General features: G+C 41.4%; 1 protein-coding gene across 1 annotated transcript in view; it reads right to left on the bottom strand.

Annotated features, from left to right (window-relative positions):
• Positions 1 to 13,621: 13,621 nt before the first annotated feature.
• LOC109900994 (prospero homeobox protein 1) overlaps positions 13,622 to 21,514 on the bottom strand; it is a 47,570-nt gene continuing 39,677 nt past the window's right edge. Inside the window, exon 5 of the mRNA XM_020496949.2 lies at positions 13,622 to 15,191. Within this exon, the coding sequence (XP_020352538.1) occupies positions 15,006 to 15,191 (186 nt within the window). The 3' untranslated portion in view covers positions 13,622 to 15,005. The remainder of the gene's footprint in view (positions 15,192 to 21,514) is intronic.

Raw genomic sequence — 21,514 nt, 5'->3', positions numbered from 1 at the left:
GTCATGGAGAAACTGGTGCACTGGACATTTTATCCTGACCGTTTGCCAATTAACCTATGAATAAAGGGGTAATAAATGGTCTAATGGGAGTTCTTTGACACATTACAGAGGTTTCAGCCCTGATACTTTTTAATGATTCATAGTTCACATACCTGCATACTTAATTTCTTGTTCAAGTAAGCAATCTCTCCCCATCGTCCAATTACCAAAGACATGCATTATCAATGGCAGAATTTGGAGAATTTGCCTTGCAAATAGGCAACGATACAAAGAGATGTGCAAATGTTATGCATGAAAACATTTAGGCCTACGTGTGCTGCACACAGTACCATGGAACGAGAGAAGTGATTTATGCTTCTGACCCCATCCTATTTCGAAATGTTGTTTTTGTTTTAAAAAACAGATTGCTTGATTTCCACTTCATATCAAGCCCTCCACTACCCTTACCATAGGCCTACGCTACTAAGGCTGGTTCAACAGGGGAACTACACCCACTGATTTTGCCTTGTTTTTTGGCTTGCTCCGCAAGAAATACAAAAGCCAAACGTGAGTTGGCTTGGGGGGTGTGGTTCAATGTTTGTGTTTCTTGGGTGTGTCCTTGCCATTACCAAGACAAACCCATCCGTCAGAACCTTGCCCACATCTGTTGCCCCCACTCAATCGCAACAAACAAACCCCCTGCAGGTTGAGTTCAATAACTACAGGTATGGTGAGATGCTGAAGGAGGCTTTGAATAGGTCAGTAGCCTACAGAGTAATATGAGAAGACTGCAATTGCTAAATTGACATAGGTTTTCTAAACTAAGTATTTTGATAACTTTCAACAACCCTTTACATAATACCATAGATACAGTGTTCTGCTCATTTAACAATGTGACCCTTTCATATTTTATTCTCATTCCCATCCAGTACAGATGCAGTGCTGACAAACATTTTGTCTAGTGGTAATGGCAAAGATATCAGAGTGGTCATGCCTTCCTGTGTGGTGTCCCGTATACAATAGGAGTTCCTTGATCCTGGTGCAGAATACACAGTTCTACATCGCCATAGGGAATGATACCATTCAATTCAGTAATAAAAAAGACGATACAAGTGAAAGTTGTGTCTAGTAAAATGTTTATGCGTGCCAGGTCTCTCTTCATTCAGAGACATCAGTATCAAGTCCCTCAGTCAGTCTAGACTTCATCACATCATCTTGTCTCCATGGTGCTGTGTCTCCATACATGTTTCTGTGAACTCATACAGTGCATTCGGAGAGTATTCAGACTCCTTGACTTTTTCCACATTTTGTTACATTACAGCCTTATTCTAAATTGATTAAATACATTTTTTTGTCATCAATCTGCATACAATACCCCATAATGACAAAGCAAAAACTGTTTTTTAGAAATTGTTGTAAATTTACTACAAATTAAAAACAAAAATACCTTATTTACTATGAGACTCGAAAATGAGCTCAGGTGCATCCTGTTTCCATTGATCACCCTTAAGGTGTTTCAAAAACTTGACTGGAGTCCACCTGTGGTCATTTCTATTAATTGGACATGATTTGGAAAGGCACCCACCTGTCTATATAAGGTCCCACAGTTGACAGTGCATGTCAAAGCTAAAACCAAGCCATGAGGTTGGAGGAATTGTCAGTAGAGCACTGAGTGAAATGCTTGTGCTTCTAGCTCTGACAGTGCAGTAATATCTAACAAGTAATAGAGTGGCTTGCGAAAGTATTCACCCCCTTGGCCTTTTTCCTATTTTGTTGCCTTACAACCTGGAATACAAAAAAAAAAAAAATTGTGTGTGGGGGGGGGGGGGGGGGTTGTATCATTTAATTTACACAACATTCCTACCACTTTGAAGATGCAAAATATGTTTTATTGTGAAACAAACAAGGAAAACTTGAGCGTGCATAACTATTCACCCCCCAAAGTCAATACTTTGTAGAGCCACCTTTTGCAGCAATTACAGCTGCAAGTCTCTTGAGGTATGTCTCTATAAGCTTGACACATCTAGCCATTGGGATTGTTACCCATTCTTCAAGGCAAAACTTCTCCAGCACCTTCAAGTTGGATGGGTGGATGGTGTACAGCAATCTGAAACTTCTCAGGGCTAGGCCCCTTTTTTCTCCACTTCCTGTCTGATTGACATGCCAAAAGCAAACTGCCTGTTGCTCAGGCCCTGAAGCCAGGATATGGATATAATTGGTACCATTGGAAAGACAACACTTTGAAGTTTGTAGAAATGTTAAAATAATGTAGAGGAATATAACACAATATATATGGTTGGAGAAAATTCAAAGCAAAACCAACCAGATTTTTTTTTTGAGAGACCATCATCTTAGAAAGACAAGTAACAGGTAATATTGAAAATGAGCTCCCTGGATGCAATTCCTGCGGCTTATACAGGGTGTCAGCAGTCTATGTTCAAGGTTTCAGGCTTGTAACTCCAAAAACAAATAATAAATATCAGTTTTAGTACAGGGACACAGTCTTGGAAATTCAGGTTTATGCACGCCATGTAAACAGGACGCACCTGCTAAAATAGGTTTCCTATTGAACATACTTCTATCCGTAATAAATGTTATAGTTTGATTACATTTTAGGGTATAAAATTCATATTTATATCCAAAAATTGCAGTTTACATTGGTGCGTTATGGTCAGAAATGCTTGGTCTCAGACAAACATCCGGTGAAAGTGCAGAGAGCCACATCAAATGATAAAAATACTAATCATAAACATTGATAAACGATACAAGTGTTAAACATACGAATAAAGATAATCTTCTTCTTAATGCAACCGCTGTGTCAGATTTCAAAAAGGCTTTACGGAGAAAGCACACTTTGTGATTATGTTAGGTCTGCACCTAGCCACAGAAACCCATACAGCCATTTTCCAGCCAAGGAGAGTTTCACAAAAGTCAGAAATAGCATTAAAATTAATCACTTACCTTTGATGATCTTCATCTGGTGGCACTCCCTGTTCTGCATGTTAGACAATACATTTTTGTTTTGTTCGATAATGTCGCTCTTTATGATCAAATACCTCCTTTTTGTTCAGGCATTTTGTCCAGTAATCCGAATGCTTAAGGCACTAATAAGTCTAATAAGTCCGGTTGTTTTTGTCATAAGTAATCAATAATATTTTAACCGGACAAAAGCTTCGTCAATAGGAAAGGAGATACAAGAAAGGCACATTCCCGATCAGGCTGATCAGCATGGCTGATGAATGGAAATGTCCACTGGCCACTGATTGAAAGTGCTGTATCTCCCTCATTTCTCAGAGGAAAAGCCTGAAACAATGCCTAAAAACTGACCACATGTAGAGGAAGCCACAGAGCTCGTGAACTGGGTACTAAAGTCTTTGTATGGTGGATAGGCTTTCAATGGAAAAATAGCCTTTCAAAATAATAGTACTTCCTGGTTGGATTTCCCTTGGGTTTTCGCCTGCCATATCAGTTCTGTTATACTCACAGACATTATTTTAACAGCTGTGGAAACTTTAGAGTGTTTTCTATCCAAATCTACAAATTATATGCATATCCTATCTTCTGGGCCTGAGTAGCAGGTAGTTTAATTTGGGCACGCTTTTCATCCAAAATTCCGAATTCTGCCCCCTACCCAAGTGAAGTTAAGCAATGGCTTTTTTTATGGCCACTCTTCCGTAAATCTGTGGAGTTTACGGCTTAAAGTGGTCCCATGGACAGATACTCCAATCTCCGCTGTGGAGCTTTGCAGCTCCTTCAGGGTTATCTTTAGACTCTTTGTTGCCTCTCTGATTAATGCCCTCCTTGCCTGGTCCGTAAGATGTTAGGGGGCGGCCCTCTCTTGGCTGGTTTGTTGTGGTGCCATATTCTTTCCATTTGTGACTTCTGAAGGTAATTGGTTGCATCAGATCTTGTTTAGGGGCTTTGTAGCAAAGGGGGTGAATACATATGCACACGCCATTTTACAGTTTTTGATTTTTTATATTTCAATTCACCAACTTGGAATATTTTGTGTATTTCCGTTACATGAAATCCAAATAAAAATCTATTTAAGTTAAAGGTTGTAATGCAACAAATTAGGAAAAACACCAAGGTAGATGAATTATTTTGCAAGGCACTGTATCTTACAAATTACACAACATATATCCAATAGACACAAATCTAAGTAGGAATGAATTAAGACTATATACAGTCAGAAGTTTACATACACTTAGGATGGAGTCATTAAAACTCATTTTCAACCTCTCCACAAATTTCTTGTTAATGAACAAACTATAGTTTTGGAAAATCAGTTAGGACTTCTACTGTGTGCATGACACAAGTAATTTTTCCAACAATTGTTTACAGACAGATTATTTCACTTATAATTGTCACGCCCTGGCCATAGAGAGGCTTTTATTCTCTATTTTGGTTTAGCCAGGGGGTGACTGGGGGTGAATTCTAGTTTCTTTATTTCTATGTTTTCTGTTTCTATGTTTTGGCCTGGTATGGTTCTCAATCAGGGACAGCTGTCTATCGTTGTCTCTGATTGGGAATCATACTTAGGCAGCCTGTTTTTCCACTTTAGTTGTGGGTAGTTATCTTTGTTATTGGCCTGTATAGCGCAAGTAAGCGTCACAGTCATTTTTTATTGTTTCTTGTTTTGTTTTTGTACACTCACCACGCTGCACCTTGGTCCGGTCATTTTCAAGACGACGTATGTGACAATAATTCACTTTATCACAATTCCACTGGGTCAGTAGTTTACATACACTAAGTTGACTGTGCCTTTAAAGGCAATGCTACCAAATACTAATTGAGTGTATGTAAACTTCTGACTCACTGGGAATGTGATGAAAGAAATAAAAGCTGAAATAAATCATTCTCACTACTATTATTCTGACATTTCACATTCTTAAAATAAAGTGGTGATCCTAACTGACCTAAGACAGGGTATTTTTATGAGGATTAAATGTCAGGAATTGTGAAAAACTGAGTTTAAATGTATTTGGCTAAGGTGTATGTAAACTTCCGACTTCAACTGTATTCATGGACGAGCAATGTCAGAGTGGAACGGACTAAGAGACAGTAGAATAGTATAGAATGCAGTATATACATATGAGTAATGCAAGATATGTAAACATTATTAAGTGAATGAGATACCGTAGAATAGTAAAGAAAACAGTATATTCAGTAACTATTTTTCCACAATATAGCAGGGGGTGTAAAGCCATAAAACATATGTTTTTCCAGCAGCAGACTGTGATCGATGATGTCAAACTAATTAAAGTAGTTTGCAATATCAGTTAGTTTTGTGATGAATGAACCGTCTGATTCAATAAATGTTGGAGCTGAGTTTGCCTTTTTTCCCCAAATTACATTTAAGGTGCTCCAAAGTTTTTGTTGTTTGTTGTTTCATAGTCTAGTTTCTTCTCCTTTTTATTCAGTTTAGACACATGAATTCTCAATTTTCAATACGTTTTCCAATCGGTTGTGCAGCCAGACTTATTTGCAACTTTTTTTGCCTCATAGCTCTCAACCATATCATTTTTTTCAATTCCTCATCAATACACAGAGATTTAACTGTGTTTACATTTTCTTAATGGGTACATGCTTATTAGTAACTGGAATAAGCTAATTTCACAAATGTGTCAGGTGCAGCGTCTGCTTTCTCTTTACTACACACCACGGACCAACAACATAGGTATAACTACAAAACTTATTGTATGACCTCTTATACACTGTATTAGGGCCAGCCTTTGGAACTTTGGCTTTCCTAGATATGGCTACTATATTGTGATCACTACATCCGATGGATCTGGATTCTGCAGCATTAGTAAAGATATGATCAATACATGTTGAGGATTTCATTAATGTGCTGTTTGTAACTACCCTAGTAGGTTGACTGATAACCAGATCCAGGTTGCAGGCACTAGTTAGAGGTTGAAGCTTTTTCCTGAGTGGGCAGCTTGATGAAAGCCAGTCAATATTTAAATCACCCAGAAAATATACCTCTCTGTTATCACATACATTATCAAGCATTTCACACTTTATCCAGATACTGACTTAGCACTTGGTTGTCTATAGCAGCTTCCCACCAGTATGGGTTTTAGGTGAGGCAAATGAACCTGTAGCCATATTACTTCAACAGTATTTAACATGAGATCCTCTAATCTTTACAGGGAGGTGGTTCTGAATTTAAACACCAATACCTCCACCATTGGCATTTCTATATGTTCTATAAATGTTATAACCTTGTATTGCTACCAATGTATCATCAAAGGTATTATCTAAGTGAGTTTCAGAGATTGTCAGAATATGAACGCCATCTGTTACCAGCATATTATTGATTTCATGAACCTTGTTTCTTAAGCTACATATGTTAACGTGGGCTATTTTGGTTGAGTTATACGCAGCCCATGCAGGTATCTCTAGCCAGATGGCTTTTTGATGGGGATTATTATCTTTATTATGCTAATTAGATTTTCACCCGGTGGCGGTCATCGACTCTACGGTTTTTTTTCTAAGAAAAGTATCATAGCGAGCACACACAGTCAAGCATGCATACAGTTACAAACGCACAAATAACCACACTACTTATTTTTTCTCTCTCTCTCTCCGTCCTCTATCTATGCCAGAATAACCAGGGTGTGCATCAGAGCTACAGATGTGTCAAAGACCCCCCCTTACGCACACACACACACACACACACACACACACACACACACACACACACACACACACACACACACACACACACACACACACACACACACACACACACACACACACACACACACACACACACACACACACACCACACACATACACACACACACACACCACACACATACACACAAACACAAAGGTAGGTTGAATTTAGAAATGAGTTTGGAGAGTCAGACATTCTGTAATCTCTTTTACATTTTTATTTTGCACACGCTTGTTCAAGCTTGCACTTATACTGCACATACATTCAGTTCATAGAGGATGAAGGCACGATAGTCAATTCAACTACTCTGTCTGTGGGGAGGGCCAAAGCAGTAGAGTGGGGAAAGTCTGGAGAAAATACAAAGAATGCTTCAAACTATTCTTTTAGCACTCTACCTGTCCCCTAACAAAACATAACCTTTCCTACATTTCTCCAGTTAATATTAGCTGTCAAAATCCTCATGTGACAATTTCAGAGAACTGATTGAGTGCTCTCAAGTATCTTCTTCTTTTTAAAGTACACTGCATGACCAAAAGTATGTGGATACCTGGTCATCGAATATCTCATTCCACAATCGTGGGCATTAAAATGGAGTTGCCATCAAGACCATCGAACACATTTGGGATGAATTGGAAGGCTGCCCTGACCTCAAGGTTCTCATGGCACGTGCCAAACTCAGAATCGTCCATCTGACTGCCAGATAGTGAAACAATTCAACACTCCAGAGAACGCGTTTCCACTGCTCCAGAGTCCAATGGCTGTGAGCTTTACACCACTCCAGCCGACACTTGGCATTGCGCATGGTGATCTTGTGTGCGGCTGCTCGGCCATGGAAACCCATTTCATGAAGCTCCCAACGTACAGTTATTGTGCTGACGTTGCTTCCAGAGGCAGTTTGGAACTTGGGGACAGAAAATGTTTATGTGCTTCAGCACTCGGGGGTCCCATTCTGTGAGCAGTTGTTGCTACTAGAGATTTCCACTTTACAATAACAACACCTACAGTTGACCAGGGCAGCTCTAGCAGGGCAGACATTTTTGACGAACCGACTTGTTGGAAAGGTAGCATCCTATGACGGTGCCACGTTGAAAGTCACTGAGCTTTTCAGTAAGGCCAATCTACTGCCAATGTTTCTCTATGGAGATTGCATGACTGTGTGCTCAATTTTATACACCGGTCAGCAACGGGTGTGGCTGAAATAGCCGAATCCACTAATTTGAAGGGGTGTTCACATACCTTTTGATATATAGTGTATGTTCAATTGGATTGGTTCTACCTCATGAAATACAATACAACCTTCACATGGTAAAAAAAAAAGAAAACACAATATTGAATAATTACATAAAATCTGAAATTTGAAATAGAAATATATATTTTTTTTCTATAACTTATTAAACTCTGTATATAATAAATGAGACTGTATATATGAGCAATGGCAATTTTAGTTGGAATTACTGCACTAGATTTGAATAATAATATAATACAAAAAGCATAAACAAAAGTTGTATACAACGGCAGTATTTATCACTTTAGATTCCACGTACTTGATATTTACAAAAGAATAGCCCCAAAAAAACTACTAGTGAAACCATTGAGAAATAGACCCCTTTTAAGTCATAATTCAACATGCAGAAACTTTGCAAAAACACACACACTGGCACACGTATGCATTCACACACCTGTACACACACACACACACACATACACACACACACACACACACACACACACACACACACACACACACACACACACACACACACACACACACACACACACACACACACACACATACGCACAGGCACGGGACAACCAAACACCCCCCTCAGTGTGATGAATGGAGTGTGTGTGTGTGCATCAAAACTCTTCTTAATTCTGTACCTCCAGTTTTTAGACCAGTTCTATTCTACTCCAATGACAGAATCCAGTGAATGTTGGGTAACTGACTGTCATACAGTATGTTTACAAAAATAGTTTCCCCCTCCATTCTTTCACCAGTAGTCTATGGGGACAATAAATTCCAGTTTTCTTCTCACTAAGGCCTCTCTTGGGTTGTAAAGAGAGACACCAACGACCTTGTGTGGACCAGTCTGGATCCACTGCTAACAGGGCACTATGACATCATAATAAAGGGACACCTACGCCATGTTCCGTCAACAGAAAAGGGATGCTGGTGCAGTTTTCAAGGGCATCGCCCACAGAGGGGAACAGACAATATTTTTAGGGTGTTGCATGGTGAAAAAATTGGAGAGCAGGTAGAGGGAGTATGTCATATCTCACTCGCTCGCTCGCTCTGTCTTTTTCTTTTAATCCCTACTCCCTCTATCCCCTTCCAAGTCATGTTAGACTCGGGAGCACCATGATAAAGATCTAAGCAATCGTTCCCTTTTTCAATATGTACAGTTACAGCATCACATGTTATGCTCCCCAAAAATGAATCAAAAAGGTTTTTTATCTCCAAAACACACCCGTTCAATACAAAATGCAGAGAAATCAAATGAAATGTCTTCACAATCACTAAACCTGCAAAAACTACTGCTGTTGCTTCTATTCTACTTTTAAGATACCAACAAATAACTTTTTTCTGCAATAGATCGAAACTAAGAAATCACAAAAAATACCATCGAAACGTTATGCTTCATGACACAATTCCTGCCAGAGATCCTTCCCAAAGGTTCACTCTATTATTAGCTTTTTTAAATAGATTTACATTTTATAATTCTTAAAAAATACCATATTTATATGCATTTCGATAGCAATATTCTAGAAACCAAACAAACCCAAAATAAAAAGCAAACAAAAAATGTTTGTGTGGTGTTATTAATTAAGGTCATCATAATCCATTTAGATAAGAGTCCTTTAAAGCAGGAATAATCTGTTCATTGTAGCTGCACAACGCGCAGGAACAACTTTTTAGGGCGAGGTTGTAGGAGGGGAGGGTGGGAGGGGGATATTAATCCATGTATCAGATAAAAGTGTCCTTCCTCTCCTTTGTCTTGTGTTACAGGATCTTTTAAGCCGTTGGCTGGTGCCTTGAGACTTTAAGACAAACCCATCCCCTCAATGAGAAATCCCTCTCCTGGCCTCTCTCAGGGATTGGATCTTAAGAATAACAGTGTCTGGGGGTGAACATAATGAAGGGAGTAGCTCTCTGTCTTTCTCTCCTCCTTTTTTCCCAAACGCTATGTGTCGCCTTTGCAAGTCAGCAGGTTAAGCACGCTGCTCCATTGGATATTTTTTGACATACAGCGAACCAAAGCCGATGTGGCCGGGGGCAATGACAAGTAAGCACACACATTACACACACACACACACACACACACACAAACACACACACACACACACACACACACACACACACACACACACACACACACACACACACACACACACACACACACACACACACACATACATGCACATACAAACAAACAAACAGACGGACATACACACACATACAGTATGTGATCTTTCAGTGCTTAGAATGTACTTATCGAAGGTCAAGGAACTACTACTAACTATATTGTATCATTAATAAAGCCAGAGCAGGCAGCTTCAAACAAAACAGGATAAAGGGATTCAACTAGCTCAACAAAAAATTATCAAAACAAAAAGCTAAATATTGAAAGGTAATGTATTTCATTGGAAATAAATCAAGAAATGGTGTATATATATATATGAATGTATCAATTACTGAATAAACTAGGCATAAGCACTCTAATAAAATGATTCTGTATCATGGGCAGAGTCTTTGTATCAGGTCTTTGAGAGGTTCTACATTTCCCTCTAGGCTGAGTGGTGAACTCTAACCTTGTATTGTTCAGGAAGAAAGGGAGCAGCTAGTGCTGAGCCAGATTAATGATACAGAGAAGAAGAGAAGAGAGGAGGATATAGGAGGAGAAACGTGTCTGTGTCCATACAATTTCTGAATGTCTGTGTGTGTATTTTTATCTCAGTTTTTTCCTGACCTTGTGACTTGACAAGGCAAAATTCTAGGCCCCAGTTTTAGGCTATAGCCATTACTCTGAGTTTTTGTTCTGGTTAGATGACATGGTCAAGAAAATATCCCTCTCCTCCTCTCTCCCATTTACCTACAGTATGGCACTGACAAGAGGGCTGCCTCGCTTCTAGTCCTTTGGAAACTTTCCAACAAGCATATCACTACACTCACAATACCATCTGCTAACCATATGTACGTGACCAATAAAATGTGATTTGACTCTCTCTAATATTCAGCAAGCCATCTATGTATTTACCTAGCCATCTATTTACCTAGCTACATATCTGCAAAAAAATAATTACATCACAGAGTAGTACAGTGCTGTTGTAGTAAAATATTAAACCAACTTTTAATTTGCTTGGAGAGTAGCTTCATGTTGTATCCTCTTAGTTAATTGTAATTAGCTTCCTCACAGAATTAACACGTTTTTATGCTGTTGAGATAAACTCCACTGCAAAAAGCAATCATTACAGACATAACTGGGGCCTTATTTTACAGTCCTTTTAAGGTCCAACATTTACTTGGTATTAAAGTAAACAGTACTGTTAATGGTAAAAAACGAATTATTACCTAATAATTATAGTTTAGTTTCTCTGGGATTTAAGCACCATTGCATACCATTTCATCCCTGATTACAACCACACGTAGCAGTAAATAGCTCCTGTTACCTCATAGGACTGTTAAAGAAAACATTTCTACCTTCCATTTTATCCACACACTATCGTAAACTATGTATAGTACCAGTCAAGAGTTTGGACACACCTCCTCATTTCAGGGTTTTTCTTTATTTGTACTAAACCCTCACTAATCCAGACGATGCTGGGCCAATTGTGTGCCGCCCTATGGACTACCAATCATGGCCGGTTGTGATACAGCCGGGGATCAAACCATGGTCTGTAGTGACACTGAGATTACCAGGACGTTTGCTCCGAGCATGCACTGACTAACTGGCAAGTGTCATCCCTGACATTTTCAACCTGTCCCTGACTGAGTCTGTAATACCAACATGTTTCAAGCAGACCACCATAGTCCGTGTGCCCAAGAACACTAGGTTTACCTGCCTAAATGACTAACCACTCACGTCTGTAGCCATGAAGTGCTTTGAATGTCTGGTCATGGCTCACATAAACACCATTATCCCAGAAACCCTAGACCCTTTCCAATTTGCATACCGTCCCAACAGATCCACAGATGATGCAATCTTGCACTCCACACTGCCCTTTCTCACCTGGACAAAAGGAACACATAAATGAGAATGCTATTCATTGACTACAGTTCAGCATTCAACACCATAAGTGCCCTCAAATCTCATCACTAAGCTAGGACCCTGGGACTAAACACCTCCCTCTGCAACTGGATCCTGGACTTTCTGACGGGTCGCCCCCAAGGTGGTAAGGGTAGGTGACAACACATCTGCCACGCTGATTCTCAACACAGGAGTCCCTCAGGGGTGCGTGCTCAGTCCCGTGCTGTACTCCCTGTTCACTCTGTTCACGACTCCAAAACCACCATTGGACTACAGGAAAAGGAGGATTGAGCACACCCCTATTCTCATCGACGGGGCTGTAGTGGAGCAGGTTGAGAGCTTCAAGTTCCTTGGTGTCCACATCACCAAAAACTATCATGGTCCAAACACACCAAGACAGTCATGAAGTGGGCTTGACAAAGTCTATTCCCCCTCAGGAGACTGAAAAGATTTGGAATGGATCCTCAGATCCTTAAAAAGTTCTACAGCTGCACCATTGAGAGCATCCTGACTGTTTGCATCACTGCCTGGTATGGCAACTGCAAGAGGCACTACAGAGGGTAGTGCGTACAGCCCAGTACATCACTGGGGTCAAGCTTCCTGCCATCCAGGACCTCTACAACTTCTAACCCCAAGCTATAAGACTTCTGAACAGCTAATCAATTGACTACCCAGACTATTTGCATTAGTCTGCACACACACTTTAGTCTGCACACACACTTTTACACTGCTGCTATTCTCTGTTTATTATCTATGCATAGTCACTTGACCTCTACCTACATTTTACCTCAATTACCTCGACAAACCTGTGCCCCTACTCATTGACTCTGTACCAGTACCCCCTGTATATAGTAGCCTCGCTACTGATATTTTAGTGCTGCTATTTAATAATATTTTACTTATTTATATTTTACTTAACACTTTTTTTTTAAACTGCATTGTTGGTTAAGGGCTTGTAAGTAAGCATTTCACTGTAAGGTCGACACCTGTTGTATTTGGCGCATGTGACAAATTTGATTTGATTTGAGATGCAGTGCCTTAGACCCGACCTCAACCAAATTGAGATAGTTTGGGATGAGTTGGACCAGAGAGTGAAGGAAAACCAGCCAACAAGTGCTCAGCATATGTGGGAACTCCTTCAAGAATGTTGGAAAAGCATTCCAGGTGAAGCTGGTTGAGGGAATGCCAAGAGTGTGCAAAGCTCTCATTATCAACACTTTTTTGGTTACTACATGATCCCATATGTGTTATTTCATAGCTGTGATGTCTTCACTATTATTCTACAATGTAGAAAATAGTAAAAATAAAGAAAAGCTCTTGAATGAGTAGGTGTGTCCAAACTTTTGACTGGTAATGTATGTATGAACGAATGAATGAATGATGTAGTCCTTAGTGAATGGCCCATAAATGTATGAAGATAACATGTACTCTTGATATTTCAATGCTGGAGTAAATGTGGAAATTCAGCCTTGAAACAATAAGTCATAAACTCAAGCAGTAACTGGTCTGTCTTAAGCTGCATGTCTCTGTGTGTGTGTGTGTGTGTGTGTGTGTGTGTGTGTGTGTGTGTGTGTGTGTGTGTGTGTGTGTGTGTGTGTGTGTGTGTGTGTGTGTGTGTGTGTGTGTGTGTGTGTGTGCGTGCGTGCGTGCGTGCGTGCGTGCGTGCGTGCGTGCGTGCGTGCGTGCGTGCGTGCGTGCGTGTGTGAGTGAGTGTGTGTGTGTGTGTGTGTGTGTGTGTGTGTGTGTGTGTGTCACTGCCCCACACACCTCTGTATTTGTGCACTGCCTCTGGTTGCACCATGTGCTCTTCCAAACCAACACCTTTTACAGCAATGTTTTCTAGTTGTGCAAAGCTTAGGGTTGAGACTTCCCCTTGTGTATCTACTTGAGCCCCAGGACCGAAGCCTACTCTCTCTCCACTGTCTTCCCTATCAGCAGTGAAGTTCAAACAAAACTTGGACCTACACAAACAGAAAGAGGAGGGATGGGGAATATGAAAATGAGCAAGAGGTTTTTGCCCAAATTGCTGAGAGCAAAGTAATTATATGTAGAGAATTTATACTCTTTTGGAACAATAATAATAATTTATTTTCTGTAACGTTGTCAAGGGACAAATCTGGAAGTGCCAATCTGTATCAAGCAATGATGACAAATAATAATAATAAAAACAACAATAACAACAGGAAAAATAATATTAATAATATACACCCAATAAACACAATGTCCTAATCACAGAAAGCACACTTTAAAGTATCAAGGTCGAGCTCAGTAGATGACTGATACCAGTCCAGTTCCAGTATACCAATACAGACCAGTACTAGTATTCCAGTATAGTTCAGTAGTTAATAAAGCGTAGTGTAGTGTTGTCCTCCGTGGGATATCCATTGTATTGGGCACCTATTGGAGAGTCACCTCGCATAGTGGGGAGAGCCTATTGAGGACCCCTCTCCCCTTTCGTAGTGTAGTGGGCCAAAATCTATTGGTGACCGCACTAGCATTGTAGGGTCATTCTTAGAGTAGGTAGGGTACAGGGTCGTGGGAAGCCCTTGCCTGGGCATAGTGAGGACCCCTATTTAGTGTTTCTAGTACATCAGGGCAGATAGATCAGGTTTCACACAGTCCAACCACCAAATAGCATGTGTCAAACTCAATCCATGGAGGGCCGAGTATCTGCGGGTCTTCGCCCCTCCCTTGTACTTGATGGATGAATTAAGGTCACTAATTAGTAAGGAACTCCCCACAACTGGTTGTCTAGGGCTTAAATGAAAGAAAAAAGAAAAAAAAACAGACAATAGACCTTCCATCAAATGAGTTTGACACCCCTGCTCAATAGGATAAAAGTATCTTCAGATCAGCAGAATCATTTAAAAAAAACTAATAATAATCATAGTCATGATGAAATTAATAATATTAATAATAATAATAACAACAACACAATAGCTAGATAACTTGGACAGCCCAGTAGGCCTCAGATTGGGAGGAATGCAACTTCATACTTCATACATTCAAAAAAGCAAGAAAATCAGATAAAAATAAATAAATAAATAAATAAAAACATGAGGGGGGGGTGTCTGAAGGCAGGTCATGATAGGTTACTCGTGTAAGAGCTCCTGAAGACAGTTGGGCGACTTAAAGACCTCGGGCACCTCGCTGTCCAGCTTGCAGATCACCTTGTAGATGGCCTTCTTCCAGGATGGGTCCACATCTTTTCCTGCCACAATGGCGTTGAAGAACTCACGCAGCGTGATTGTAGCCACCTCCAGGAACAGCTCTGGAACCTGCACCAACACAGACAGAAGAGTTAGTTCAGGTTCTCCTGATGGCATGGTTCGTTGGAGCATGGTGATAGCAACACCATAGTTGTGGGTCTGATGACTGCCACATACATTGAATGTATGTATGAACTGTAATAGTATATATATATATCTAAACTTATATTTCTAAACTCTGTGGTTCCAGCCCTGAATGCTGTTTGGCTGAAAGCCGTGGTATATGAGACCATATACCACCGGTATGGAAAAAGATTCATTTTTACTGTTCTAATTATGTTAGTAGCCAGTTTATAATAGCAATAAGGCACCTCTGGGTTTTGTGGTATATGGCCAATATACCACGGCCAAGGGCTGTACACAGGCACTGTGTTGCATCGAGCATAAGAACAGTCCTTAGGAATATTGTCCATATACCACACCCCCTCAAGCCTTATTGCTTAAGTATTTAATACCTAATAATATATTATAATATCAGAGACCTTTCATTAGTAATACTATTATTAAAACGTATCAAAATGTATTGTATATCACAACTTAGGTGAGAGTAGTAGTGTGGTAGAAAGTATCGTTTACAGTAACACACCGTTATCACAACAATAAAGGGTTGAGTTCGTGGCTGTATTGAGAAGCCCTGTGGTGTTCTGTAACATTGTGTATCACCTGTCTCTTTAGTCGCTACTTCCTAAAAAAAGATCTATTGATATATACAGTACACTTGTGTTGTGACTTATTATGGCTTATTTCTTGCAAATTCTCAGGTTTATATCCCACCCTCCTCCTCCCCCCTCCGCTCCCCCTGCTTCAGAAAGACGTCTTTATGAGTGTACTGTAAATATGACCCCACACAACAGCCTGAAAAGAGGAAGTAGTACTAAATGCTTTGGGAACACACAGACACACAGGCTCTTTAGTGTCCATGACAGCAAAGCTCACTGACACCATAGAACCTGGAAAATCTGTGACACCTTACCCCACGCCAGCACACATACACATGTGTAGGAGCACACACACATGCACGTCCACACACATACACACACACCTGATTTAACCAAGTAGATGACACACCTCACACTGTGAGAGAGAGACACACATGCACACACTCACGAGCGTGTACGCATGTATGCACGCACACACATACACACATGCACACACACACACAGCCCTGGTTTATTTGGCTGAACCTCTCTCCTTCACTCAATGCCCCAGAGCAATGCAGGATTTAGGGGTCACCTGCTTTGTTAATGCTGACTGTCTCTCTGCCTGCCTCCCTCTGCAGCCACACACACACACACACATGTTAACACACATACACACACATATATACACACACACACAGGCAGACATGCGGGGAGACACACACACACCTGGCAGCTTACCCAAACGCCTGACAGTGAGCACTCCGCTCCTCTCCTCCTGTGTCCTGCAGATACTCATCAGGAGCGTCAGGACACAGCAAGGTTAGTGGCCACCGGAACTCACAGACACACACACCCACACATACAGACACACACACACACACACACACACACACACAACACACACAGGCACGGGACAACCAAACACCACCCTCAGTGTGATGAATGGAGTGTGTGTTTGAGTGTGTGTTTGTGTGTGTGTGTGTGTGTGTGTGTGTGTGTGTGTGTGTGTGTGTGTGTGTGTGTGTGTGTGTGTGTGTGTGTGTGTGTGTGTGTGTGTGTGTGTGTGTGTGTGTGTGTGTGTGTGCAGGCATGTGTGTATGTCCACTGTTCTTTGTGTGACAAGGTGAGTCGTGAATAAGAAAGTGTACGTGTGAGAAAAGAGTGAGAAAAAATACAGCGCGTGAATGTATGTGTGCAGATTCAGTAAATGTGTGCCATCTAGGGATAACAGCAGTCAATACAACCTGCTGTACAAAACACCATATCTTACTGATGGATAACTCTTTGACGACACAATAAAAATAAATAAAAATCAGTGTTTAGCCCTGTGTCACCTGTGAAACACAGTGACACAATAAACTGGATGGCAGGAGACTGTGACTGTGTCCCCTATAGACACCAGACTGGTAGGCAGGCAAACAGGCAGGCAGCCGTCCAGTGCAGTACGAGACGCAGGGAGTGCCGCATTACTAAGAATATTCCTACAGGGAATTTCTCCTGACGTTTTGACTATATAAGGACAGCAAAATGCTGACTGCAAGGAGAAGGCAATGTCAAGCAGAAAAGGGTATTGGTATTTCAGATCCTCTTGACAGAGAGAGAGAGAGAGAGAGAGAGAGAGAGAGAGAAAGAGAAAGAGCGGCAGGAGCAAGAGAGAGAGAGAGTTATTCTTGTCCCTGAGCCCTTTGTCTGTCATCGTGTGTGTGTGTGTGTGTGCTTACGAGCTGCCTGCTTGTCGTGGCCAACAGAGAGCTCTAACTGTTGTGTCCCCCTCTCCGTCCCCCCTTTTTCCTTGGGTCAGCTGTTGGACCTTTGTTCCAGAGGCGTTGGTGATCGCAGAATAAAGGTAGACGGAGTGAGAGAGTGTCCAAAACAAGAGCTTTCATGTAAAGTGATATTATGCTGCTCTTGCCCAGTATAACACAATATGAGAGGAAGAGAGTAGGAGAAGAGGAGAGAAGGGGAGCCAGAGAAAGGAAGGACAAAAAAAGCGCCAGAGTGTTGTTTGGCGACAATAAAAGTTGTAATATTTTACCCAGCATTCATTCATCCCGCTGTGTACCCTCTCACAACACGCATGTCGCTCACCCTCCACCTCTCCCCCTCCATGGCCCAACCCAAGTCCTGCTGTTAGGGTAGTAAATATTGATGAAGGAGAAGTGGACCTATCATCCCCCCTACTGAGGATGGAGGGGGTGAAACGAGAAAACGAGGGGGTTCCATGGACAAGCGGCACAGATGAGGCATTTAATCACTCTCATTCATCCTCTGTCTCCCCTACTCGCCCCTTCCTCTCTCATTCTCTCTCTCATTCTCTCTCTCTCTGTCTCTCTTTCCCCTTCTCTCTCTCATGACAGCTTGCTTTGAGACAGCAGGATAAGCTCTCTTGCAGAAAGGGGAATCGGATTTCCTCTTTTTCTGATGGGGTAATAAAATATGGCAGAGGACAATGGCAGCTCCTAGACTGCTTGCTGGGGGATATTCACACATCATCCAGACTGTCTTAAGACTGCTTAAATCAACAGCAGAAAGGTAGCCAGCCAGGGGGCCTAAATCCACTACTGTTCAAGGGGCGGGAATCTGTGTTCTGCAAAGCCTGAGAAAGCTCCTCTAGGTGACTCAGGGTATAGTGTTTGTTTGGCCAGCGTGTTTTATGCCTGCCTTTGGGAACTGTCAGGAGATGTACTGCACCTTCTATTTGCTCAGCGCTGGACAAACAAAGAGAGAACCTAGAAGATAAGCACTGTGTGTGCTGGACAAGCCTTGAAAGAAGCACACCACACACAGAGCCCACATGCTCTGAGTTCCCCTGGGTTACAATGCCTTCGTAAAAGTATTCATCCCCCTTGGTGTTTTTCCTATTTTGTTGCATTTACAACCTGTCATTTAAATAAATTTTGACATGTAATGGACATACACAAAATATTTTATATTGCTGAATTGAAAATAAAAAAAAATTGATACACTGCCGATTTTGCAGGTTTTCCTACTTACAAAGCATGTAGAGGTCTGTCATTTTTATCATAGGTACACTTCAACTGTAAGAGACGGAATCTAAAATCCAGAAAATCACATTGTATGATTTTTAAGTAATTCATTGTAATTTTATTGCATGACATAAGTATTTGATCACCTACCAACGAGTAAGAATTCCGGCTCTCACAGACCTGTTAGTTTTTCTTTAAGAATCCCTCCTGTTCTCCACTCATTACCTGTATTAACTGCACCTGTTTGAACTCGTTACCTGTATAAAAGACACCTGTCCACACACTCAATCTAACAGACTCCAACCTCTCCACAATGGCCAAGACCAGAGAGCTGTGTAAGGACATCAGGGATAAAACTGTAGACCTGCACAAGGCTGGGATGGGCTACAGGATAATAGGCAAGCAGCTTGGTGAGAAGGCCACAACTGTTGGCTCAATTATTAGAAAATGGAAGAAGGTCAAGATGACGGTCAATCACCCTCGGTCTGGGGCTCCATGCAAGATCTCACCTCGTGGGGCATCAATGATCATGAGGAAGTGAGAGATCAGCCCATAACTTCACGACAGGACCTGGTCAATGACCTGAAGAGAGCTGGGACCACAGTCTCAAAGAAAGCAATTAGTAACACACTACGCCGTCATGGATTAAAATCCTGCAGCGCACGCAAGGTCCCCCTGCTCAAGCCAGCGCATGTCCAGGCCCGTCTGAAGTTTGCCAATGACCATCTGGATGATCCAGAGGAGGAATGGGAGAAGGTCATGTGGTCTGATGAGACAAAAATATAGCTTTTTGGTCTAAACTCCACTCGCCGTGTTTGGAGGAAGAAGAAGGATGAGTACAACCCCAAGAACACCATCCCAACCGTGAAGCATGGAGGTGGAAACATCATTTTTTGGGGATGCTTTTCTGCAAAGGGGACAGGATGACTGCACCATATTGAGGGGAGGATGGATGGGGCCATGTATCGCGAGTTCTTGGCCAACAACCTCCTTCGCTCAGTAAGAGCATTGAAGATGGGTCATGGCTGGGTCTTCCAGCATGACAACGACTCGAAACACACAGCCAGGGCAACTAAGGAGTGGCTCCGTAATAAGCATCTCAAGGTCCTGGAGTGGCCTAGCCAGTCTCCAGACTTGAACCCAATAGAAAATATTTGGAGGGAGCTGAAAGTCCATATTGCCCAGCGACAGCCCCGGAACCTGAAGGATCTGGAGAAGGTCTGTATGGAGGAGTGGGCCAAAATCCCTGCTGCAGTGTGTGCAAACCTGGTCAAGAACTACAAGGAAACGTATGATCTCTGTATTTGCAAAAAAAGGTTTTCTGTACCAACTATTAAGCTCTGCTTTTCTGATGTATCAAATACTTATGTCATGCAATAAAATGCAAATAAATTACTTAAAAATCATACAATGTGATTTTCTGGATAAAAAAAATTATAATAATAATTAGATTCCGTCTCTCACAGTTGAAGTGTACCTATGATAAAAATTACAGAGCTCTACATGCTTTGTAAGTAGGAAAACCTGCAAAATCGGCAGTGTATCAAATACTTGTTCTCCCCACTGTATGTATTCACCCCCTTTGCTATGAAGACCCTAAATAAGATCTGATGCAGCCAATTACCTTCAGAAGTCACATAATTAGTGAAATAAAGTTCACCTGTGTTCAATCTAAGTGTCACATGATCTCAGTATATATACACCTCTTCTGAGAGGCCCCAGAGTCTGCAACACCCCGAAGCAAGGGGCACCAACAAAGCAAGCAGCACTATGAAGACCAAGGAGCTCGTCAAAGAAGTCAGTTCTTGAGGGAATCCTGTTTCAGTCTTCCAGAGATTTGGGACTGGGATGGAGGTTCACCTTCCAGCAGGACAATGACCCTAAGCATACTGCTAAAGCAACACTCGAGTGGTTGAAGGGGAAAACTTTACATGTCTTGGAATGGCCTAGTCAAAGCCCAGACCTCAATCCAATTGAGAATCTGTGGTATGACTTAAAGATTGCTGTACACCAGTGGAACCCATCCAACTTGAAGGAGCTGGAGCAGTTTTGCCTTGAAGAATTGGGCAAAACTCCCAGTGGAAAGTTGTGCCAAGCTTATATGACATACCCCAAGAGACTGTCAGCTGTAATTGATGCAAAAGGTGGCTCTACAAAGTATGTGAATAGTTATGCACTCTCAAGTTTTCTGTTTTGTTGTCTTATTTCTTGTTTGATTCACAATAAAACATATTTAGCATCATCAAAGTGGTAGGCATGTTGTGTAAATCAAATGATACAAACCCCCCAAAAATCTATTTTAATTCCAGGTTGTAAGGCAAAAAAATAGGAAAAATGCCAAGAGGGGTGAATACTTTCGCAAGTCACTGTAATTCCTAACCTGCACCCGGCCTGGGAGTAGGTACGCTTCCCATGTCTTTCGCTCTGGCTGAGGGCTCTGGCTGATTTTACTATTACACGGAATTCTGTGGAGGTTGAGCTCTGACAACGTAACACAACGTTCTTTCAACATTTTACCAGCTTCAAATTCTGAATGGTTGATGTTGGAAACTGTTCAGCAGGGAAACAGAATCGTAACTTTGAGGAAATAGAAGATCTTTGTTGAGCAAAACGTCAATCAATAATCTGCAACGGCTTTGATAAACTCTTGGACTGGACTGTCAATTTGGGCAAACAGAACCAATGCCCATTCCTCCCCCTTCCT

This window comes from Oncorhynchus kisutch, linkage group LG12 (genome assembly GCF_002021735.2).
Source record: "Oncorhynchus kisutch isolate 150728-3 linkage group LG12, Okis_V2, whole genome shotgun sequence".
NCBI classification, from domain to species: domain Eukaryota; kingdom Metazoa; phylum Chordata; class Actinopteri; order Salmoniformes; family Salmonidae; genus Oncorhynchus; species Oncorhynchus kisutch.
This window is presented reverse-complemented; position numbering and strand designations above follow the sequence as displayed.